Below are 24,428 nucleotides of genomic sequence, written 5' to 3'. Positions count from 1 at the left end.
ACATCATTGGAATACCAGAGAGGGAGGAGGAGTAGTAGGTTGAGAGGGACAGAGTATGGTAGAACTAAGTATAGATAGGAACAGATGGAGACCTCTGTCACAGCCACTGCCGTCAAAGAGTTCTGTTGTGGTTTTAGAATTAAAGGGATTTACTTTCCATTCCAGTATTTGAAGAGCCTGATGAAAACAGAGACCCAAGACAAGGATCACATAGAAGGCAAAAAACCATTGAAGAAAAAGGTATGCCATCTTATGAACTTCAGTCTTACTTTAGCTAGATATTTTTTTTTTTTGGGGGGGGGGATGTATTTATTATATCCCTATTTTATGTGCATGGGTAGAAAATATATTACTCTAGCTAGATGTTTATTAATTTTTTTGAGGGATGTATTTATTATATTCTTATTTTATGTGCATGGGTAGAAAATATAGGCAATCTGATACACCCAAAACAGTTAGATGGACTTAGTGAAGATCTTTGCCTCAGAGCTCTGGCCACACAACCTGGAATTGTGTTTATGACAGGAAAACTGCCTTTCTAAATTCAGTTTGCCCTTTTTTTTTTTTTTTTTTAGTAAACATGATGTTTTTATTGTTTCATTGTACTCGTATGTTTTGAAGCAATGACTACTGGCAGTTGTCAGATTTTTTTGGACAACATCTGAGTAATAAGTGAAGGGTTCAGTATGAGTCAAAGTGAAGGGATAGAGAGTAAAGCAGACAGCTGGAAATCACTCAACCAAATCATTATTCCTTTACTCCTGGACTGTATTGCAATATTTAACCACAAATACCACTGCTTAATGAAGAAGACAAATGTTGCTGGTATCAAAAATGTAAATACTACAAGATCACATCTAAACAGACTTTGAGGTAGTTGGCACTGTTTAGAACTACCATAGAAGGATTAGAATTAGAAAATGAGTAAGCTTGTAACAACTGTCTTTTGGTTTAGTATAAGTCAATTTATGGTCATGAAAAAAAAAAGGATGTCTCTTTAATCTAAAGTTCCTGACAACCCTTCCCTCCTTCAGGAGAAAAAGGAATTCTACACAGTGGTGATACGAGCTACAGAAATGTGTAAAACCAAGCAGAGCAACAGCCGAACCTTCACTAAGAAGGCTGTTAAGGCCTTTCTAAAGCCCCTCAAGTTCAAGAGTCTGAGGATACCCAAGAATGCAAGGATGGTTGCTTATGTAGGCTTCAAGACAGAGAAGGAAATGAAGCAGTCACTGCAGAAAGATAAGAGTTTCCTGGGTGTGTATGACATTATCAGTACTATTTGTTTCATTTTGCATGGAGTTCAGAACAGAGCTTGTTAGGAGAAAGAGATCCACTAGTCATTTAGACTGCACAGCCAGTTACACATCACTGAACTGCTGAAGTAATTTCATGATTAGTATGATACTTGTATTTCAGTCATTCAATTCTTCAAGTTTTTCATCATTAATGTGTTTTTTTAAAGAAAGCCTTCTATTTCCAGTGGTTAAAAACTTACATACATGGTTCATGTCTTCCAGATGGAGTCAGAGTTCACATTGTCAAGCATGAGAAGCCCTCAGGCAATGGTGACACTAGCAACCAAAACACCAACACCCCTTGGACTGCAAAGGAGGAGGCATTGAAGCAGGCAGAACCTGTGGCAGAGTCCGGCAAACTGTTTGTGCGAAATCTCTGGTACTCTGTCACAGAGGAGCTTCTGCAGGAACTGTTTCAGAAATATGGTGAGTTGCTTTAGGATAAGTGCTTTCAGTGGTAGTTGTCTCCATGACACACAAAAAAGTTTCTTAACTGTTTTCTAAGAAATTTCCTGAATTGTATTGTATGTAGCATCAAAAAAAAATCCCCAGATATTTCCATACTTGCATTTAACTTATGTTTTTGAGACTATTTCGGCACCAAGTCTTGATGCCCATTTTCCCTTTTCAGGAGAGGTTACAGACATCACCCTGCCCATCTGTAAGCACACACGCCGGGCCAAGGGCTTTGCCACCATCACTTTCCTATTCCCAGAGCATGCAGTGAAGGCAATGACTGAGCTGGATGGCACAAACTTCAAGGGGAGAATACTGCACATTCTGCCAGCCATTGAACCCGAGACCAAGGAGCAACAGAAAGGTAAAGCATGAAGAATATATGTAAATGTTCCCTTAGCTTGGTGTTGGTTCTGTTGGTTGTGTCATCATGAAACAAATATTTAACTTACAAGTCATTTTTGTGTAATGTTAAGTTATACACCAATAGTCACACATAAAAAGTGGTACCTGTATGTGAATTTTAACCCAAGTTAAAGAGTATCACTTGGCTGCTGTCTGTACAAACACTGAATGCACCTCTTTTACTAACCCTATATATCTATCTGCCTATATAACAAGCTAACATCTCATAGAACAGGTTACTGTGCACACACACATGCTCACATTCACACCAACAAGCATTCCCTCACATCAAATTGTAAATGCTGACACATTGTGATATGAATATGAAATATGAAGTCAAGTTTTCCATCACCATTTGCAGAAAACCTGAGCTTCAAAGAGAAGAAAGCCCAGGAAAAGAAGGCCACTGCGGGATCCTGGCACAACTGGAACACCTTGTTCATGGGCAGCAGCGCCGTGGTGGATATCATGGCTGAGCGTTACAACAGGTCCAAGCAAGAGGTGAGCTGGCAGATCCTCGTGGAGTCATATTTGTTTTGACAACCACTTGTAGATTGATGGATGAAAATTTTGAATCTCTTGCCATATAAGATTCCTTTCATCAATAGTATATCCCTGTACAATAATTACGTACAAGTAGAGTGAAGTTATGTTCAGATGGGTATATCTTGTATTTGAGCAATCCAGCCCAGCCCAACTGATATGCTATCCAAAAGCTCATGTGTCCAGAACTCAAACCATATGATAATCTGTCATCCAACAAGATCCTGACTCCTTGACTTAACATCCTTACCTATTTTATTATGAATTGATAAAAGTTACAGAATGAAAGGTGACGAGTCTAAAATTAAATTGCCTTGTCTGAATAGATATTCAAACCAAGAAGTTCTGGACTGCAAGCCAAGGATGCTTATTATAACACCATTAGACCATATGTAGATGTGATGATGTTCCTTTTGTCCTAACAGATTCTCGACTCTGAAGGTAAACAGAGTGTTGCTGTCAACCTTGCCTTGGGGGAGACTCAGGTGGTGGATGAAACAAAGCGGTAAGTAAAATTGTATTGTATTGTATTGTAATTGTAAATTGTAAATTGTATTGTAAATCAGTATTGTAACAAATGTAGGATGTTTTCTGCAAGTTTTTTAAATTTCATGAGACAGTTCTTGAATCTTAGAGTAAATGCATAGAGTGTAAAATGATGTGACAGTGAAGTGCAAGTCAACAACATGGATAATTTTGGGGATACTGGGATATTTTTTTTTTAAAGTCAACCCACTCTATGAATGATGGTGAGCTACACTTGAAATAGGAAACCATGACACCAAGTAAAGACTGATCTCTTTCATATAACTTATTATAAACATATTGAAAATGTAAATTTATGGATAGTAGGTGAGATGATTTTGTTTTGATTGTCTTCCATATCCTATGTAATAATGATAATTTCTAAGAAAAGTATTACAGAATGCATTTGGTAGACCACAGGAGATACTGCTCAAACCAGGTGTGGCCCATGGACCATATCTTAACAACCCCAGTACTCATGAAATAATTTTAAAATAGTATCAATATTTCACAAATTTTATCATGATTATCATCTTAATAGAACCATGGAGAACTGATTCACTAATTAAACAATGAATATTATATTTTCTTTCTGTTAATCTCATCACAATAAATCCTCAGAAATATAGTTACAAAAAAATTCACTTTCCTTTTAAAGAGTATTCAATCATTTCACCATTTTTGTTTTTAAATTCCAAATGTATTTTTCGGCTGCTTGTATTTCCAAGTGTGTGGTAATTAATATTCCAAATTAAAAACTTGCAGCTTTTTAGAAGAGAATGGAGTGTCCTTGGAGGCGTTCTCTAGCCCTGGTGTTCAGCGTTCCAAAACTGTCTTCCTGGTGAAAAATCTTCCTGCCAGAACTACCGCCAAAGAACTGGTGGAACTGTTCAGCAAGTTTGGTGAGCTGGGCCGTGTGGTTCTTCCTCCCTCTGGCGTGACAGGTGAGACGTCAATACAGCATGGGTTTTTGCCTCATTGATTAAATTTACATAAACACTGTTAAGGATCATGCAGATGCACATGGACATATTTCTTTTAATGTATAGGATGTAAAGGCTTGAGTGTGTTGTGGGCAAAATTAGATGCTGAATGAATGTAAACCACTATTTATACTGTACAGGTGAATTGACAAGATTACAGCTAATAAAGATACATATAAAACTGTAGATACTTTTAAACAAGGTTGTGTAAAGATGTGAATGAAAATCCTCATGCAGTATATTTATCTTCCACTTCAACAAAGAATTCTCTCCAATAACACCCTTGATCATTTCTTAGCCGTCTCATAGTTATGAAAGCTGGCAGACCAAAACTTAGGATTTACATAAGATAAAATATTTACACAATCAATTTACATTTCCTATTTTTCTAGGCATTGTTGAGTTTCTGGACTCTGGTGAAGCAAAGAAAGCATTCCGCAATTTAGCCTACTCCAAGTTCAAAAGCCTGCCACTTTACTTGGAATGGGCACCAATCCAAGTGTTCAAGACAGACTTTGTAGCCAAACCAGAGGAGACTGAGGAAGAAGACAAGAAGAAGACTGAAGGTATTGGCTGGATTAAAGAAGTAGCATTAGATATTATTGAAAACAATTCTAAGCATACATACATATACCAAGTTTGTCTCCTCCAAAAAAAGGGGATAGCAAAGACAAGGGACACAACTTTCACAGTCACACTCATTCACACCACTCTCATAGCTCCTTGGCCTTTTGCAGTCTCTCTTTTTCTTATGTTCTAATATTGCATGTAAATTTTCTACCTTCCAGTTGATGAAATTACCAAAAAAGAAGAGCCATCAGCAGATTCTCACCTGGCACCTGAACCAGACACCACTGTATATGTCAAGAACCTGAACTTTTCTACAACAGAAGACATGCTCAAACAGGTATAGTTTGTGACAGTATTATGTAGTATTGGTGATGAATAGTGATTAAATGGATATGACAGTTTTGTGATTGAAAATAATGGCAACAAAAAAAAAGCAAAAAAGAGCAAAAAAAGGTAATTATGACATAGCATCTCACATAAATAAGTATCTTTAAGGTTAGAAATCTTTCTGTTAGATTCCAATACCTAAATCTGGCCATTTAATGCTGAGGATGCTGTGCCATGGGAACTATTAAACCATCAAACTTGTGCACTTGTCTCTTGCAATGGTAGTGATATACTTCTAATTAAGAAAAACCTGCCTTCATTTTTCCCTTCTGCCCCCTACACACAGCACTTTGAGAAAATTGGACTCATTGCCTCAGTGTTGATAGCCAAGCGACGTGGAGAGTCTCAGGGTTATGGGTTTGTGCAATTCCTGAGGAAAGCAGATGCCAAGAAAGCTTTAAGAGAGATGAACGAGTCAACCCTTGAAGACCACAAGCTTCAGATCAAGCTGTCAGAGAAGACTTTGGTGTATGTAGTGTTTATCAACTTGTTCCTAATCTATTGTGTTTACATCCACAGCTATGTAATGCTATGTTAAGTTAAGAAATGCTTGTGGATGTCACTTTGTTCTTGTGTAAGCATCTTGACTATTCTCATATTTGGGTGATGTCAGGCTTGTGCTTCGTAGACATGGATTTGCAAACGTAAGGATTAAAAATGTATATCTATATTTCATTCCTTTATTGTAGAAAGTAACTGAAAGAGAAGAATCTCATGGAATCTTATAGTTGTTACATACACTGTAGGATAAATGAAGGGAAGTTCTTGCAATGCAGTAAAGATTAAGAGTTTTTTGAAGGTAAAGAGACATGATAAAAAACATAATGAGCAGTATGAGGATGTCACAGTTGTGATGGACACCTTTCTTATACCTTGGGTATTATGATGACAAGCATGACATTTTTTTTTTATTTTATTTATTTATTTTTTTTTTGGCACAAGGTAGCAATTGATTTATGCCCTGTTTAATTCTCTTGACAGGACTAATCTGAAGAGTGCAAGGAAGATGCATGACGCAGGGAAACAGACTTCTTCTAAGATAATGGTGAAGAACATTCCCTTCCAGGCCACACCCAAGGAAGTGAGACAGTTGTTTGTGTAAGTTATGTCACACTTTGAGTTAACTGAGGAATGCTTTTGGTGTGAGAAGAATGGATAATGAAAGAAACAAGTGCATACATATACCAGATTTAGTATATCTAGATAAGGGAAATGAACAAGATATGGAGTAGTTGATGAAGTTAAACACAGCATCATGGAAGGGTTTAATCACATAAAAAGAAGTGCAGAAAAATTGTATGATTATGATAAATTCTTAATGAAATGGGAGGATGAAGTGCTGAAGTACATAAGGTTAAGGGAGAAAAGGAGAGTAAAAGAATAAGACCATACAAGAACAAGAATAAATGAAGACTTTTGTTGTAGCCCTTGGCAGAGTTCTACAGAAGAGACATCATTTATGGAAAGAACATATATATATATATATATATATATATATATATATATATATATATATATATATATATATATATATATATATATATATATATATATATATATATATATATATATATATATATATATATATATATATATATATATATATATATATATATATATATATATATATATATATATATATATATATATATATATATAATTTTTTTTTTTTTTTTATGGAGGTGTGGTAGGGGGAGAGGAGGAGGATATACAGGTGAAATAGCCTAGAATATTCAAGTCATTTATAAAAAACTTCGTACTTGGCTTCCAGAATATTTGGTGAGCTGAAATCTGTCCGTCTGCCTCTGAAACCAGGGAGCAATGAGCACCGAGGGTTTGGCTTTGTTGATTATGTGTCCAGACAGGATGCCAAGGTAAGAAAGGAGTGGAGAAAATTTGCTGCATTATGTGTGTAGAAGACTGGGAAGATTATTGTCAGTGATTTGCTTCACTTACATTTATTCATGAATAAACAACTGAATACATTTACATGTATTCAGTTGTTATGAAGCAAGTAAATTATGTATGTTTCTGATTCCCACTTTAGGTTAAGCTGTTCTTAATGTCTGATTATTCATATTTAATGATCCTTAAATCATTATTACTGTTAAATTGCTCATAAAGAACATGATGTCAGGTGATTCATTTCATCATGGCCACACATGCATAATTATGCAGTCACCTTGTTGAGGGAGTTACAGGGAATGGACATCAGGATATATGGTTTCAAATTATATTGGATCCTGCATTGATATTAGAATCATAAACAAAAGGAGTTGAAATTAGCATTTGTATATGTTTTAGTCTAAAATATTGAGCTGCAAGTTTTATATAGAGCTTGGTAGTGTATGAATAGCTTTTATATTGTCTTCCAGGGAATGACTTTCTTGTCACATTATTGTATGCTACAAGTGTAGAACCACTATATTCATTATTTCATTAGAAATTTGTCATTCCTACAATTTGTATTAGTCACTAGTATAATGATGAATCATTATGATAATGATTATATATTCCATGTATTTACCAACATTGCTTCTAATATTTCAGAAAGCATTTGAGGCCCTGGGACTGAGCACACATTTATATGACCGCCGGCTGGTGCTGGAGTGGGCTAAGGAGGATGAGACGGTAGAGGAGCTGAGGAAGCGGACGGCAGAACACTTCCTTGGAGGAGGTTGGTGTTGAGACATAATCCCACATCATCTTTGATCCACCAGTTAGCATTCTGTCTTCTACTTGCAAGTTTTTCATGTTACATTCTAGTCATTTTGATTTTTCTGCAGTCCAAGCCAGTGCAGTCTGTTTGTTCTCAGTACACTGATGTACTGAATACCAAGCCTCCTTAGGTAAATTGTTCTAGAGCATATCCTTCAGTGTTACTTTTCTTATCTGCAAACTTTCCTCTTGCACACAGCATATATCCATATATCTACATCTAAGCATTTCACATGTCTCACATCATTGCCAGCCTGGTATATAAATAGGTCGATAGATTTTTATGTGTGATAATGATGGTTTGGGTGTGCCATAGTAAAACCACTTTTTATCAGACTCCAGGTGAAGGAGAATACATAGTTGTAAAGGGTGTTCAGTGGCCTTAATAAAGGTCCAGACCTGTAAAAAATTCAAAAATTTTTTAGTTCAAAATTACAGAGGATTAAATCATGAAAAGTAGAATATTGATAGAAAAGTAGTGTTTTTAAGTGTCTTAATTTCTTTTAAAAGTGGAATTTAGTTATTATCTATGCACCACTCCTAAGAATGTGAAAGAATATCTTAAGACACACAATGGTTCTCCTTGAAGTATAAAAGATATCCCTATTATCAGATAGAAATTTTGAGATCAAGTTTTTTCACCTTCCTTTCTTTTTTTAAAGTACCACATTTTGTTAACCACAGGAATCCAACTCTGTCTCATTGCTGTGACCTACATGGTATAATGCACTTACTTCACTTCTAAAGCAACTTTCCCACTTGCTATTCCAGTTGACACCTTACTGTCCTTTGGAAATTAAAATCTGTAGGACTACCCTCCCTGTATCCTCTGTAGTTTCCACTCATCTATAAGTAATAATCAGCTTGAGCTGAGTGTGTTCTTTAAAATCCCATCCCTGGTTATGTCTTCATCAGGACTTTTCTTGTCTTCTTTCAGGCATTTAGTTTCCCTAAATAATTGTTTATGGAACCAGGAAGATTTGATGGTTTTTCTTATGCTTTACAGGACCCACTAAGAAGAAAACCAAGGTTCAGATAGATTCAAAGAAGAATGAAGACTCTGATGATGATTAAGTTAAGGTATATATATATATATATATATATATATATATATATATATATATATATATATATATATATATATATATATATATTGAAGTTTGTGTTAATTTGTAATAAAACTATTTTTTAATATTTTGGTAAAGTTCTCATTCCGGAGGGCTCATGGTTCCATTTGTGTCCAAAGTTTGACAGGAGCTCTGAGGAACAGATGACAGACTGATATAGGAAGAAAAGTGTAGCTGGGACCAAAAAACAATATGAAGCGCATCAGATTGGCATATATTTAAAGAAAAATATAACTATTACATTGATAGAAACCTCACCTTTTATATTTCTAAAAAAGTACATTTCAACTACATTAGAAAATAAATTATAAATAAGTATTTGCTGTGACATGCCCAGCAGCTAACTACAGTGGGCATACAGCAAACACACCCCTCTATTGAGCACATTCAGGACTTCAAACAGGTACAATTTTTTTTTATATTTTTTTATTAACTGCAGTATTTACATAAATTGCATCTTTCCAAAACTGGGAACATTATAGAGAAAATAGGATTCATTAAATAAAAAAAAACTCCAAAAGATTTTTAGCATCAAAATTATTTCCAGTTATGAAAGTTGGCAATAACAAAAGTCACATTCTAGACTAAGATGGATGACTTAGGAAAGTTTTAACATTAATTTCTATGATATCCAATGCCTTTTCCTATGAAAAATACTGCTAATATGCGTCACTCCTTGCTGGTGGTGCATAGTGGTCTTCACTTGATCTTTCTCCCATGAGCCACTGGCGGTGACGCTCCACCCGCATTTCACTCACTCGGGCAAGCTGGAAATGGGGAACCAAGAATAACATTGACATTTTCTAAGCCATTCACCTCAAGATGTCAAAGATGTTAGGTAAATTTTGTGCAGACTTAAAATTACAAATTTATCAGTAACTAACAGTTAGATACTTAAATCATAATGCAGGAAGCCTTAAAGATATGGAACAAAATTAAACTTAAATGTAATATTAAAAATAATCTATAATAAAGCTCTAATCTCAAGAACATGCTCCTCAGGCTCCTTCATCTAAGTAACTATCCATCTATGAAGAGAACACAAAAAGCAAACAAAGTCTTCCAGATTGAAGAAGGGAACCTTACTTTGACATCTCGTCATAAGATATGCAATGGTCATGGTGCCGATGCAATCGAGGCTTACCTGACCTCATTTGATACGATCAGAAGTAGAATTAGGAGAGGCAATTATGCCCACCTGTTTGATCTTGAAGGTACATTCCCTCAGATCGTCCAGGTAGTCAACACATCGCACTCTTCCCCGCTGGACGCCATACGCCTCCAGACACTCCATTGCGCGCATCTCAAAATCTGCACAACGTGAACCGGTCTGGTGGGTCATGACGCTGCCCACCAAGTCAGTCATGGGCGTGCGGAAGGCAGGAGCAATGTGGGCAGCCATGTCTGGAAGATAAAGCAAATTGTGAGCAAGATCCATCAATAATAAAAGCATCATAATCATTACAGTCTAACAATGTGATGAGAAAGTGTGGAGTGGAGGATGTAATAAATGTGTTCAGAAGGAACAGATTGAAGTGGTACAGGCACATTGAGAAGGAGTGGGGACCCATATACTTAGAAGAGTATTGGAGTTGCATATAAATGGAAGACCTGGAGATGGTGAGAAGAGGAAAATATGAGAAAGATGGAAGACTCATAAGGCATCTAACCCTTTAATTGGGAAAAAAAAGGATATTGGACATGATGACAACAAAGCTCATTAGCAAAATGGTCAGTTTTCAGCCACAAGGACCACAAGTTTGTGCCATGACCACAAAGAGTATGAAGTAAAGATGGTGCTTCCTTATTGCTCTAGCAGACTGATATATGTTGCCTTGTCTTAAGGCAGATGATGATTGAGAATTTCTCATGAATTATGAATTTACATTGGTGTAAGTCTGAAATTATATAACCTAGGTACAAAACTGGTTAATGATCATAAGGAACTATGACTTCCTGTATCTTTACAGAAAACACTCTGAATACATTTTTTTTCCAAATCTGAAAGGCATAAGAATATATTTTTTAATCCTGAACATGAATTTGCCTTCAAACATGAATGTGCCATCTCAGTGTGCTTTTATGAAATGTTTGGAAATATGTGGAATGGGAATTTTCAGGATAAAAATTGCTCAAATTAATTATTCATATTCTGAGGGGTTACTGTAATTTTGGACACTACTGTCTTGCATACAGCAAAATACTTTCAAAATCCAGGTGGATTATATTTTTTTTTTATTTCACAGGAACCTTGGTTTGAACTTCCAGGTTCCTAAAACCAAAGCAAAAATGTGGCTGAGTGGAAATTTTACACTATAGTACCCAAGATGGTTGAAGAGGAATAATGTTGTCAACATTAAACCTCAAGGGTTAATGCCACACTCATGGCGAAAAATCCAGTACTGCAGTATGTAATTAGATCAAAACAGAATGGAATGCACAAGATAGAATTTGAATCTGAGTCTGCTAAGTAGGTACACAATGTGCACGGGTTCTGAGGGCTTTAAGTCACCGGCATAGCCAGTTTGCCAAAAGAATGAGGTATATTTTAATAAAGATCTTGCACTATATTTCAAATATAAGCATAAAGACATTACTGTTGCAGACGATCTAGCAACTGAGTCAACTATGGATTTGATGTGGAGATGGAAAGAGTGACTGGTGAACCAGAATTCCAGACTGAGACTAAGTTGGAAGCTACTGAAAAGACCACAGGCTTAGTCAAGTTTGTTAGGAGCTAAAGGAATTCATGATTGACTATGCTATAGTCTGAATTATTTTACTGTAAGCATCTACTTTAAGGGTAAAGCAGTGGAAGTTAAGCCTAAAATACCCATGCCATAGGTGACGGGACCTGAGTGGCTATCTTGAGTTAGGCTTAAAATACCTAGTATGCCCAAGGGTGATGGTACATGAGAAAGTGGGTATTTCAAACATAATTTATCAGATATAATATAAATGCATCACTTTAACTTGGTGAGGCACAAAGTAGCTGACATCAACGCTTAAATCAAGACACCGTTAATTAATACTGTGAATAACCGTTCATATTTGTATTGCAGATTGCACCAATATAAGGAAAGACGACTCTAACACTCCCAATCCAGCCCCTAGGACTCCACACTGCTTCTGGTGAGTACACTGTAGCATCCACACTCACCTTGACACAGAAGGGGTTTGTAATTATCCGTGACCACAATAGGCAAGTCCAGGTGTGCAGACCACCGACATCATATCCATATTATCATTACTTTCTCTTATTTCACGGTGAACATCCTATAGCAGTACTTATAGTAACCCATGATTCATTAACAATCGTGCTCGTAATGAAGTACACGGTAGATTTCCATAACACTGGAGATAGTGCCGAGGCGTAAGTGATGCAACACAAACAGCTGATGTGCGATTCGGTAGGCATTGCACATCACCTGGAATTCCCTTCCGTACACCACACCTGCGCCCCTCACGCTTGCCTCACTACCCTCCCAGCACTATCCCACATCTGTTGTACCTTGCCTCCCTTGAACTTAACGACGGCTCAGCTACTTACTGGAGAATTCAGGTGGAAAGTTGGAGTGAGCTTCAGTCGGGGTGCCTGCGGTCAGCTGAAGGGTGGCGCCACCGTCGTTCCCGCAGCCCTGAGTTGCCGTCAATCGTCAGTCTGCAGGAGAGGCGCCCAATTTGTGCTGACGATGTTACAATTAGTGAATTTATATACTATTTGGACATTTATGCTGGGTTTTCGCATGTATGACTGACTACTGGTTGTTTAAGATCGATAGATGTGTATAGGAAGACGTGAGTCACAACACATGTTCGTGAACAAATAGTACAAAATAGTGTTGGTACTAATCGTCGATGGCACGCGCTGGGTTTTTTTTGGTGGCGATGGAGTCTAGATATTTGTGCGACGTATTTTACGTGTGTGGTTGCAGTTCATAGATTACGTAAAAGAACACGTGTACAAGCAAGTACAAATATACAACTTGGGCAAATAAACCAGAGTATAGGAACTTTTGGAAGTACAGTCACGTCAGCAAGTCAGCGACCCCATTGAACTTGGGTAAACATTCCGAGAAACGTGCCGATTCCTAGACTAGACTAGACTAGACCACCACTTGTTTGGCTAATTGTGTTCATAAACCTAGTTAATTTAGACACGCATCAAGTGGGGAAGCATCTTTAAACTAATGATGCTGCGTGTGAAGAAATCCAGAACAAGTTACCAACTAGTACGTAGTAGGTCATGTGGCACTACACATTCCGCGAACAAAATATGACGTCTTGCAAGCACACTACCAATGTTGTTGTGATTCAGATAGAGCACAAACTATTATTATAGATTGTGTAGTTAAACGGTCATCTGCCAAAGGTGATTTGTGAGAGACGTTGTTCACTTGTTCTTGTAAATTCACTTATAAATTTGTATATTTTACTTATGATTTAGGTACTTGATAGTCTGGCACAGAAAGGATTTCATAAGAATCTCCTTATGAGGGACAGACCTTATGACGCACGAAAAATTCAAAGGAAAAAGAGGGCTAGGCCAGGAACGTCCTCCTATCATGAAATTTATTCGGATTAATTGTGTCCATGAACTCCAGATAATGTGTATGTGTATAAGAATGAATACCTGAGTGGGTGAGTAGATGCGTGGCATTATTTTTGTGTTGCTGTATCTTGAATTCTGGCATTTGTAATGGGAATGAAGGAAAACTCGCAGTCCATCAGATCTTCGATTATGATCTTCCATTGAATATGAAGGAAAAGTTATATGTATACTCATCGTGTTCAGAATCATGATAGAAAGCTGCACACAATCTTTTCCTAGTGTGTCTCTTCTTATGCACAAAATAGGATGTCCACTCAGAACAATAACAATCAGCGTGAATCGTTTTCGAGAGACTAAACAAGAATGTGATGTAAGAGGAACCTTTTTATCTCGTAAGTACTGCTGATATAAGGGAAGACTTATTGCGTGACGGGATGTCGTGGAGAGAGAGAGAGAGAGAGAGAGAGAGAGAGAGAGAGAGAGAACTTCGGTGAAAATTACTAAATAAACACCCTATACTTGATACTGACTTTTTGATTAAGGGAACAATTAAGTCAGCCTTCATCGAAATATACTGAATAGTGCACACCGTTATTTCAGACGCATGACGTAGAGAGAAAAAAAAAAAAGCGAGTGTGCAAACGTAGGGTCAACACGGAAGCACAGTATTAGACTAGCGGGACTGGCACCCTACACTTCTCTATAGTACTTTGAACAAAGCATAGGACATCCATCACTTGTAAATTATAACCGTAGGCCCTAGAGAGAATTAAAAAAAAAAAAAAGAAAAAGAAAGAAAGAAAGCATGAACGAAAGGATTACATTGGCTATATAAATCGATAAAGGTTTTTTTATTATTATTATTTTCAAACGTTTCAGCTTCTTATCTTCCCTTTTTTTTTATTCAGGCTCTAGTGCTACATAGTTATTAAGGTTTTAAGAACTCTGGTCGGAATGGCGTTTCTTGTGATGATAGAATTCATCGACTGGTTGATTATTTTGTTAATCTATTAGATGATTTTACCTGCGTGTCATTTATTTGTGTACGTGCAGCGACTGAGGACATAATCATTGAAGGAAATTGAATGAAATGATAGAAAGCATTGATTACAAAATAAATGAGAAATAAATGAGACATGTTTATCATTAAGAAAAAAATGTTTAAAAGAATATTTAACATGAAAAATATTCAGTAACGGGAGAGTGAAGTAAAACCAACTTGAGCCAAGTAGAGCGTCTCCAGGAAGGCAAGGACAGACCACCAAGGGAGCAGAGAGGAAGGACGGTAGCAGTGGCGATCTGCGGGAAGCCCTGCATGTGACTCAGGGACGGATTTCTCAATGGTTTCGGTATCCTGTTTGCTATGCACTCAACAGGTTGTAGGGAAGGTCAATAGGGTTTCCAAGGATGATTTCAAAATTCTAGCATTCTGCATTATCAACGGGGAAGGAACTGTTTTGTGTAGGCCTGCTGATCTTATGCTGTTTCCTTATTTTTTTAATGTTCTTTTGTCATACGTTTAAAAACTCCGGTGAAAACTCGATTATTTATCTACATGTCCTTTAGGAATAGTCCACATGAAAGCTTAAGCCTTTAAAATACGGATTCTGACTTCTTACAGTGGCTTAAGTACACTGACTTGGGAAGAACAAAAAGTAACGAGCCGGATGAACTGGTTTTTCTTTCTGGGTGAGATAAGGAAAACCTACTACCGTCGCTTGATTCGTTGTCTGTAGGGGTCAAGGGAGGAAGTACCACCACTTGTACTTTGTGGCTAAAAATAAAATAGTGTGAGATACAAGGGGATTTCAAAGAGAAACAGAAACGATTTAACTACCCGACTATAAATCAATTGTAGTACTAGAGAAGGAAAAATAGCTTTGGTATAAAAGAAGAAAGTCTCATTTACGACAATTGTTGTGAGTGGGGGAGGGTATAAGGGATGATGTGGCACGAGCACAGTGTAAGTGGAGACGTCGAGTGGAGGTTATAGTTACGACTCAATAACTTATATTTTTAAACGTTCCAATGCTACATCTCGATTTTTTTTTATTCATTTATTTTTTTTTTAAATCTAATGAAACTTATTTGGTTTTAAAGGGGTGTTTCGTGATTCTAGTAATAGTATAACAAGGATTTTGCATCGTCAATGGGAAAAAATTTTCATAATAACCTGGCTAATCATCTAGGTTCTCTGAAAATTGTCTTTATGAGAGAAGAAAGCGTTTGAGAATACAGGCCTTGAGATGATTTGATCTGGGACATCTTTATACAGGATAGGTTGTTGGCAGCAGTTGTGCTCCGTCAGAGGCACCTCGTGACAAAGGGAATGGCGTCGTAACGACAACAAATACCTTGTGAAGGGTTTTAAAGCAACACATGTGAAATGTCACTGCCGCGTGTGCTGCAGCATAGAAAACAAAAATTATGTATTAGATTTATGGATGAGGATGGCAGATGGTATTAAGTGCGTAGGAGCTATATTGTTCATCCGCCTTAACTTTTCAACTTTTCTCGCCACCTTTTACTCCGATGAAGTACATAGCAGTCACGTTCACAGTTATAGGGAGCCTTGAAGCAAAACCTTATTACAAGTGTAGCGCCAAGGACTGTTATCACTGCTGCGGATTACACGGCAGCAGGAGAATCTATTTTTTATTGAGTTTTCCACTTTACCATAAGGATAGAGGATAGGGAGGAAAATCAAGATGTAAAGCGTACTTGTTTCTCACAGATTTACGTGTCTGAGAAACCTCACTCTAAATAACCCCAAGAAACGTAAGTCCGCCATAAACACTTGCAAAATAGCATAATCGCCTTGATAATGGCGGATGTGGTGGCCGTGCTGGGCTGCCTGTCTTGACGTGTGCTTGGGGAGAGCGAGGCGACTCCCTGGACCTTGGCGAAAAGGAGCACAGTGGACGGAGGCGGAAGGCGGACCTGGAGGCGTGATGAGCGGCAGCTAAGGACAGGTGATGATTTGAAAAATAAAGCCATGACGGCGCAGTGGGTCTAGATGGTCGACAGCAACTCGGTGCGGGAAGTCAAGGAATATAATGAGTACAGAGTAATTGTGTGCAGTAATTTAAGCGCTCTGGATCACTTGGCCGCGAGGGGCGCAGCAAGCAGGATGTTGGTCGTCATGACGCAAAGCACGTTGCGTGGTGCCACAGTGTTAGATCCTGGTGCTCCACTCCACACTCACCAGGCCACGCCCTCTTGGTTTTGGCCTCACCTGAAGAACATGAGCAGATTATCAATGTACAGCGGCACCTCTCAAGTGTTTCGTGCCCAGTGCGAATCTGTTTTCATTCCTATAAGTAGCGATGTTCTAAACTGAACAGCAGAAATATATCACTGCGTGTGGAGGGATAATATTGTTGGTTAAAAACGCACATCAAAAGCCCTCCCCTTTGAAGAACTCGGCGTGACTCATCGCGTCACACCTGTAATGACTTTTCCCCAAGAACCAGTCTGACGTCACCAAGCACCGTGCAAATAAGTCTGAATTTACTTGCGAAACACTTTTTTTTATTTTTTACACACAATATATTTGTGTGTTTTTTTTTTTTTTACACACAATATTCGTGTGTGTGTGTGTGTGTGTGTGTGTGTGTGTGTGTGTGTAGTGTGCCTGGCCTACGCCTTATTGGCGTCCCGGTAAGAGCCATCAGTCAAGAGGGAAATGTTTGTGAGGCAACTGATGAGGAGCGAGGAGTAGAATCTCTAATTGGACGTGTGTCTTTGTACCGGGACGTGATAGCTGCATGAGAGGAAGAGGTCCGAGGAGCATGGGTGGACTGGAGGACTACAGGCGTCCCTAACCCTCCAGGATCCGGGAGAAGGAGACAAGAATTGGCAGTGAGTGTACACCAGCGGCTTACGCTCGCATTTGTAGGTTTTTATGCGTCGTTCATACTTTTATTTCGAGTAACCAGTAATTTGTGGTTTATTTTTTCATAAATAGTGGTCGTAGTAGTAGTAGTAGTAGTAGTAGTAGTAGTAGTAGTAGTAGTAGTAGTAGTAGTGTATAACGAGTATTATCATTAAATTCATATACCTTTTCCAAGGAAACCCAGAGGTCACGTTTGCAAGAATTTTCCCAGAGCACGTAACAAATTGAGGCGAAATTTGTAATGAAATAAAAATAAACGAACCGCAGGATCGCAAATTGATGTGATCCTAAAGCATTAATTTAGCTGCCTGAGATTTTAGTCTTGTGAATGTTTCGCTTTATGTTTTTGTCTTCAGAAATATGAAGTAGAATTTGTTTAATGTTAACACACACACACACACACACACACACACACACACACACACACACACACACACACGATAAAACTTTGCTATCGGTTGTCTCAAATTCTGTAAATCGATTAAAGGAAAAATAATTTTCTCTACCGTTGCTTGGCTCAATTGTTACTCTGTGATGGAGCAAATGAGTAAATGGCAGGATTAGAATAGGTAGCCTTCGTGTGAGTGTGAGCGACCCTGACGGAGTGTGGTGTGTTTGATGTCAGCAATGCTCCCTGAAAACCCGCTGACACCACGCCAGTCTATACTCAGCACTAAACTTGTTGACTTATTTGATCCGGTTGTCTTGACTGTTGCTGTTGTTCTTATTTTTGCTACTGCTTTTGCCCAGTAGAGGGAGTTAATAGGAAGATTACGGAGTCATCACTTAACATTGTGTTCAGTATATCCTTCCTGCGCAGCTATGCACACTCAAGGCCTGGGTGTGCTCCGGGTGTTGGCTCCCGGACACATCTGCCTCAGATTTAAGGCAACACCAGTACTGATCTGAATTCATGATTGCACCGCTGGGAGAAAACGTGGTGGGGGCGGGACGAGATGCGCCTTGTTTGTCTCTCGGAGTGGCTTCGTTTTGGGGAATTTATGAGACTTTGGCATTCAGTTCCGGGCAAGGGGCGTGTGGGCTGCAGGGAGCACGGCTGATGTGATGAGGGTGATCGGTGTGAAGGGGTGAGGGCGTCTTCCTAGTCTTGACTTGTCCCGCATGCAGTGGGTGAGGAAGAGGAATACTAGACTTGAATGGGACACCTAAAAGGGGACTCAGAGCTAATATAAAGAACGTCTTTCCAGTCTGTCCTTCCTAAGAAAATTTAAGAGAATGAAAGAAAACATTCGGTTGTTTACGAAACTTTATTGGACATGGGCAGGCAAATATAGAGAAGTCAGTTGCGACCTGGACGTATCTGTACAGCAGTCACAGTCTTTGCTTCTTCTTAATTAGTATGTCAGGTTGAGTCACAGATTCACAGTTCTTCACCCTCCATGGTGGCTTGTGAATCATCGGTGACCTGTGCCCTTCTGCTGCGAGGGAGGGATGGGAGCAGCGGCCCGTCCCCACGCCAGGCCTGGAGCGGGGCAGCAGGCGGGGCGCTGTCGGGAGGCAAAAATGGATGGCAGCGTCAACCAGCAGGGTTGTGTGGCCTTCACTTGAGCAGGGATAGAGGGGAGGAGGGGAGACTGGGTGTGAACTCATACACACACACACGCACACTTAATAATGAAAATAAAATAAGTATTTAGTGCTTAGAGACTGAGTTAATGCATCGCCAGGACACTTGAGGAAAGCCGCGGATGGCCTTAACATGTGTATTCCATTCACTTACAATTCCAGTGACGAACACTTTGTAGTTGCTAATAATGGAGGATGCCAACACATGTTCCATCGTTGTTTGTACGCCATTATGTCCTTTGACCTTTCCAGGGACGCCTTCTTTTTATTGTTTATATAACTCTACCTGTATCGTATATGTTGTTGCTGTATTCAACTTTCATTATCGTCAGACTCTTAAGGCGTTTGATTATTGCTAGTCTGCTACATTTTCCTTATTCACTTTAAAAATCCACATGTAGCGTCTCTCTCTCTCTCTCTCTCTCTCTCTCTCTCTCTCTCTCTCTCTCTCTCTCTCTCTCTCTCTCTCTCTCTCTCTCTCTCTCTCTCAATTTTTTTTTTTTTCGTGCAATTTGTTAAGTAGTCTCTGACACATCCACTCTTGCGTAAAAGATAAGGAATTCATGTAGGGGAAGGAAGAGAGCTGCCGACCCGTGCCCCGCTGCCCACGCCCGCGACACCAAAACCAGTGGGTTCCGCCGCGCCCCGTGACACTACGCACTCACTGTCTTGTCATTGTGTTCACTTACTCATTCCAAAGGAGGCACTTTTGCGTTGGTGTTGTTGGCGGTGGTAGTGGTGGTGGTGGTGGTGGTAGTAGTGGTGTTCTCATCGATATGTAGCTTCCGTCGATTTTGCTGTTGATGTTCTTGTTGACATTACACAGGAAGAATACAAAGGAAGAACACGTATGAGGAGACATATTAGTCTTTAACGAGCTTGTATACAATAGAAGTAGTAGTAGTACTAGTAGTAATAGTAGCTTAAGAAGAAGAAAAAAAAGAGGAAGCAGTTAATCATGTTGTTTTGTTGTCGTTGCTGTATTCAATGTTGCTATTCCTGTTGGTGGCAGCGTAATCAGGGTTGCTCGTAATCAGGGTTGGCGTGGTCCTATCTGAGGACCTCAAGTCCCGGGGCTTCCCGAGGATTGCTCTCAGCCTCGTGATTGTGTGCACTTAAGGCTCAGCCATCGCGGGACGTGCGTATCATGGGCACCACTCATGAATGCTGATATTGGCAGACACTCGAACTAAATTTTTTTTTTTTTTTTTTAGGCATTTGAATTTCTATGTGCGAATAAGCAAATGAATGAATATAAGTATATAAAGTCTGTATTTGAATAATGCAATGGCCTCCGCATATAGTGATGAACACTTAACAGTTTCTACAATTTTGTCATCGTATATAAATATTGATAGATAAATAGATAGATAGATAGTTTATTGACACGTTTGTGTGTGTGTGTGTGTGTGTGTGTGTGTGTGTGTGTGTGTGTGTGTGTGTGTGTGTGGATGATGACACACTGCAGAGTCTTCTCTCAGGTATTGTTTTATGATTCATGCATCCTGTAAGTAACATCACGATTAACACTCAACATTTGTATTTTACTTTCAAGACAGATTGTATGCGAAGGGTTATTGTCTAAAGCGTTGAAATTATCATCCATTTTATATAAATATGATAACTTTAATTACATATTTATTTCATTCTCTATATAAACACTACAAATCTGAGAAATCAAACTGATATCAAAGAGCGCATTCACTTTCCTGTGAACATGATCTAGAGATTCACCTTCCATCCTCGTGATGTACACGTAGCGACGCTGTGATTGGCAGGACGTCGTTGTTTATAATGTTCCGCAGCCAGGGCAAGTACTGCCCGTGATATCCACGTGACCACTTGTCCAGCGTTCGCAGTAAAGTTGCCTGCGTGGTGTTCTGTTATCGGCGGGTCCCATGGTGTGATCTCGTGTTGGGAGGTGTGTGTGTGTGTGTGTGTGTGTGTGTGTGTGTGTGTGTGTGTGTGTGTGTGTGTGTGTGTGTGTGTGTGTGTGTGTGCGGCATGTGGAATAGTCTGCCTCCACTCCCTCCACCTTCCACACACACATACTTTGAAGAGTCAGACATTAGATCACGTCAGGAACTTAACTGGTTTGAAAACTCGTGACTGTGCTTTCAGGCCAGTTTTGATCGGCGGACTAACCATAATTTTACTTGCCTGACTTGCAGCTCAGTGCCTGATGCAAAAAATAAATAAATAGACAAGAAACAGTAGTTATTTTGGCGGACTCTATATGCCAGTGCTATCCCACACGAGTCATTCACCACACCAAAAATATTATACGCTACTTTGGGTGCACTTGTGGAGTATTCCTTGGTAGATATCCCAGGATCTCTATTTCTTTGTGTTCATGCAAGGAGGTGAGAGGGAAAAGAGCCGCTTATTAGGCAATGTCAGACTTCCATAACTGCTGAACTTTTTTTTTTTTTTCCACAATTAGATGAACGAGACGATTAAAGATAATGAAAATAGAGTGAGAGTGGAAGAGGAACAAGGCGAGATGCGTGATGAAATGGATTGAGTGTGTTGAGATGGCTGACGGATTACGTGTTGAGGGAACGTGTGTGTGTGTGTGTGTGTGTGTGTGTGTGTGTGTGTGTGTGTGTGTGTGTGTGTGTGTGTGTGTGTGTGTGTGTGTGTGTGTGTGTGTGTGTGTGTGTGTGTGTGTGTGTGTGTGTGTGTGTGTGTGTGTGTGTGTGTGAGGGCCTTGGGGCGGCAGCCGGAGACGGCATTGTCCCAACATTTGTATTTGAGAAACAGGATGCAGAAGAACGTCCCTCACACACACACACACACACACACACACACACACACACACGCACACGGGGGCTGTAAGCTTTAGCGGAACGAAGAGAGAAAGGAAATGCGTCAAGAAAGAAAACATTATGGACTGGCAAATATCTTGACTTCAAGCGGAAGTTAAACACCTGTGTGCTTTTGTCTAATTTATTTCCTGGGCGGCGACTGAACAGGGGAGGAGGAGGAAGTGGAGAAGAAGAAGAAGAAAAAAAAAGAAAAGAAAAAAAGTGGAGGAAGAGGAGGAGCAAACGGAGAAGGAAGAAAACAAAGGGGTGGAGAAAGGGAGGCAGGCACGAGGTGGAAAGCAAGAGAGAGAGAGAGAGAGAGAGAGAGATGCAAAAACTGGGGTACGACAGAGGTGAATACACTAACGAATAATGAGCGAGGAGGAAACGGATTAGCAGGATTAGTCGTAACAGAAGTACATAAGAGGACTGAGGAATCAAGACACCTCGGAAACTAAATTGGCCAACTCCCTCTTGGTTTTCTTCCTCTTCTTTCCTCTTGGTAGTGAGGTTAAACAGCTTTTTTTTATTATTAATTGCTGTGCCCTTGACCGGTCTTCCTGACACGTAAAAAATGCATAAAAAGAATAATAATAATAATAAAAAGATAATTATAGAGAAATTGCAAATGAGGAAAACGATTTTGAAGATAGGATGGGGAGAAAGAGAGAAAGAGAAACAAAGAGAGAGTGAGGAAGAAGCAGAGGAAAAGAGAACAAAGTGAAAAGAGAGGAAAACACAGTAATCAAGAAAATATGAGGATAAAGAAAGTAGGAAAGTGGGCAGCAGAGGAGGAAAAAGAGAAGAAAAGGAAGGAATTAACTGGATGATAAGTGACAGGAGAAGAGTGAAGGATGGCGGTGTTACGAGGAGGGAGAATGAGGAAAAAAGGAATGATGTGGGTTGCCGGAGTGAGTTGTGAGGAAAAGAGAGAGACAAAGGACGGAGAAGGAGGAAAAGGAGAAGGAAAAACAAAATAGAGGAGGAGTGAAGTGCGAGGGGGAAAAAAAAGGGGGAGGATGCAGTGAAGAAAGAGGAGGAGGAGGAAGAGGAGGTGAAAGAAAAGAAGAACATCTACTTTAATTGATTCCCGGATGTCACCCCCCGCAGGCAATGACTACACACACACACACACACACACACACACACACACACACACACACACACACACACACACGCTCGCTCGCTCGCTCCTCCAAACAGTCTCCTGCTGGGAACTAGATTTATGTCACGCCCCTTCCTCTATCTCCCCTTCTTCTCTTTCCTGTCATTCCCTCCTTTCTTTCCTCTCTCTCCTCTCTCTGAGTCCGTCTCTTTTTTCCTTTCTTTCACTCACTCCTCTTTGTTTCCTTTCTCTCTTCCTATATTCGTCATCTTTTCTTCGTAATTTTCTATTCCATATTTACTTTCCTTTTTATCTTTGTCTTGTCATCCTCTTCCTTCATTCCCTTTATTATTTTTTGTTCCATGTCTGTTTTCTTCCTTCCTCTTTTTTCTCCGTCTTCTCGCTTCATTCTTCTCTTCCCTTTCTCTTCTTCCCAGTTCTTCTCCTCTATATCTATTTCCTCCATATTCATAGCTCTGTCTCTTCTCTCTCTCTCTCCTACTTCCTTCCCCTCTTCTTTTCCTCCTCTTTATCTCTCTATACTCCCGGTTCCCTCACTCTCTCCTTCACTAATCATTCCTTTCCCGGTTCTTTTTCTCACTCTCTTTACCCTCTCCGTCTCCATCCGTCCAATTCTCTCCCCTTCCCAAAGTTTCCCATCCTTCCTCGTTCATTAAGTTGTACAAGATTTGCTAATGAGATGAGGTGACGTGAGGTGACGGGGGGTGTCTCTTAATTTGTACGTGGAGGTGGGGAGAGAGCTGAAGCGTGAGAGAGAGAGAGAGAGAGAGAGAGAGAGAGAGAGAGAGAGGAGAGAGGTATATTCGTAAAGTCATGGTCAGAAATTAAGTATCTTTCTGCACTTACTTCAATTCTGTTTAATTCATGTTTTCCCTCAATATTAAGTCCTCTTATTAGCTTAGAGTCTGCCACTTGTCCACCTTTGTAAGGAAACTAAAGAGTGAAGGGGAGAATGCACATTAAAGCCTTTGATCGTTATTTGGTATATCTTTACGTAATTAATGATCACTCTGAGACATCTTTATTTACTCCACAGACACTTCCAACTCTTAAACTGGGTAGAAATTGCAAAATCTGTTCTTTTAAATCCTCTTCTTTCTTGTAGATGCTTATAGAAATTTCATGCATTACTTCTGGTGCTGTTAATTGTTTCGGATCACAGTGAAAGGGTTTCGAATGCAAATGTGGAAGGATTCGCGACTTCTGACTGGGAATGAATGTAGTATTGGGAAAACTCTAACTTGGTATAAGAAATGTATGAAAAAAAAAAGAAAACGGGTGAATTATTTTGACAGCACGGGAAAAGTGTTAATCCCAGGTAAGAAAAAAAAAATAACTAACATACAGACGGTTTTGCGTTTTCACCACTCAGGCTTATACCAGATTAGAGTTTTCTCAGCAGCACGTGGTCTAAATCCGGGTTCCGGGATCTGGAAGTCAGTAATGCTT

The 24,428-nt window shown here is 39.3% G+C and overlaps 2 protein-coding genes and 1 long non-coding RNA gene across 6 annotated transcripts in view; 1 reads left to right on the top strand and 2 right to left on the bottom strand.

The window, feature by feature from the left end:
* Positions 1–24,428, top strand: part of LOC135110575 (probable RNA-binding protein 19) — a 70,955-nt gene that overhangs the window by 2,007 nt on the left and 44,520 nt on the right. Inside the window, exons 4-18 of the mRNA XM_064023025.1 lie at positions 166–240; positions 1,035–1,257; positions 1,521–1,724; positions 1,930–2,118; positions 2,521–2,660; positions 3,128–3,207; positions 3,993–4,171; positions 4,603–4,776; positions 4,999–5,117; positions 5,454–5,635; positions 6,149–6,265; positions 6,939–7,041; positions 7,718–7,844; positions 8,892–8,965; positions 12,075–12,144. Coding sequence (XP_063879095.1) covers positions 166–240; positions 1,035–1,257; positions 1,521–1,724; positions 1,930–2,118; positions 2,521–2,660; positions 3,128–3,207; positions 3,993–4,171; positions 4,603–4,776; positions 4,999–5,117; positions 5,454–5,635; positions 6,149–6,265; positions 6,939–7,041; positions 7,718–7,844; positions 8,892–8,959 — 1,980 coding nt within the window. The 3' untranslated portion in view covers positions 8,960–8,965; positions 12,075–12,144. The remainder of the gene's footprint in view (positions 1–165; positions 241–1,034; positions 1,258–1,520; positions 1,725–1,929; positions 2,119–2,520; positions 2,661–3,127; positions 3,208–3,992; positions 4,172–4,602; positions 4,777–4,998; positions 5,118–5,453; positions 5,636–6,148; positions 6,266–6,938; positions 7,042–7,717; positions 7,845–8,891; positions 8,966–12,074; positions 12,145–24,428) is intronic.
* LOC135110576 (NADH dehydrogenase [ubiquinone] iron-sulfur protein 5-like) lies at positions 9,210–12,692 on the bottom strand. 4 transcript variants are annotated; one of them, XM_064023028.1, is made up of 3 exons: positions 12,563–12,692; positions 10,157–10,416; positions 9,210–9,779 (listed from the first exon to the last, which is right to left on the bottom strand). In XM_064023028.1, exon 2 carries the CDS (start codon positions 10,412–10,414, stop codon positions 10,163–10,165), a length of 252 nt encoding a protein of 83 aa, XP_063879098.1. In that variant the 5' UTR covers positions 10,415–10,416; positions 12,563–12,692; the 3' UTR covers positions 9,210–9,779; positions 10,157–10,162. The 4 variants fall into 4 exon arrangements, with proteins under 4 accessions (XP_063879098.1, XP_063879096.1, XP_063879099.1 ...); XM_064023026.1 differs by having other exon boundaries at positions 10,211–10,416; XM_064023029.1 differs by lacking the exon at positions 12,563–12,692 and adding an exon at positions 12,173–12,504.
* Positions 18,714–21,754, bottom strand: LOC135110577 (uncharacterized). The gene is made up of 3 exons (XR_010273317.1): positions 20,781–21,754; positions 19,736–19,843; positions 18,714–18,967 (listed from the first exon to the last, which is right to left on the bottom strand). It is a non-coding gene; the product is annotated as an uncharacterized LOC135110577 (long non-coding RNA).

The sequence above is a fragment of the Scylla paramamosain genome, chromosome 20, assembly GCF_035594125.1.
Source record: "Scylla paramamosain isolate STU-SP2022 chromosome 20, ASM3559412v1, whole genome shotgun sequence".
Classification (NCBI taxonomy): Eukaryota; Metazoa; Arthropoda; class Malacostraca; order Decapoda; family Portunidae; genus Scylla; species Scylla paramamosain.
This window is presented reverse-complemented; position numbering and strand designations above follow the sequence as displayed.

Coding starts and splice junctions, on each gene's coding strand:
- LOC135110576 (XM_064023026.1), bottom strand. CDS start 10,414: ATGGCTGCCCACATTGCTCCTGCCTTCCGCACGCCCATGACTGACTTG. Junction 9,780..10,210: donor GTACCTTCAAGATCAAACAG/GTGGGCATAATT, acceptor CCCCATTTCCAG/CTTGCCCGAGTGAGTGAAAT.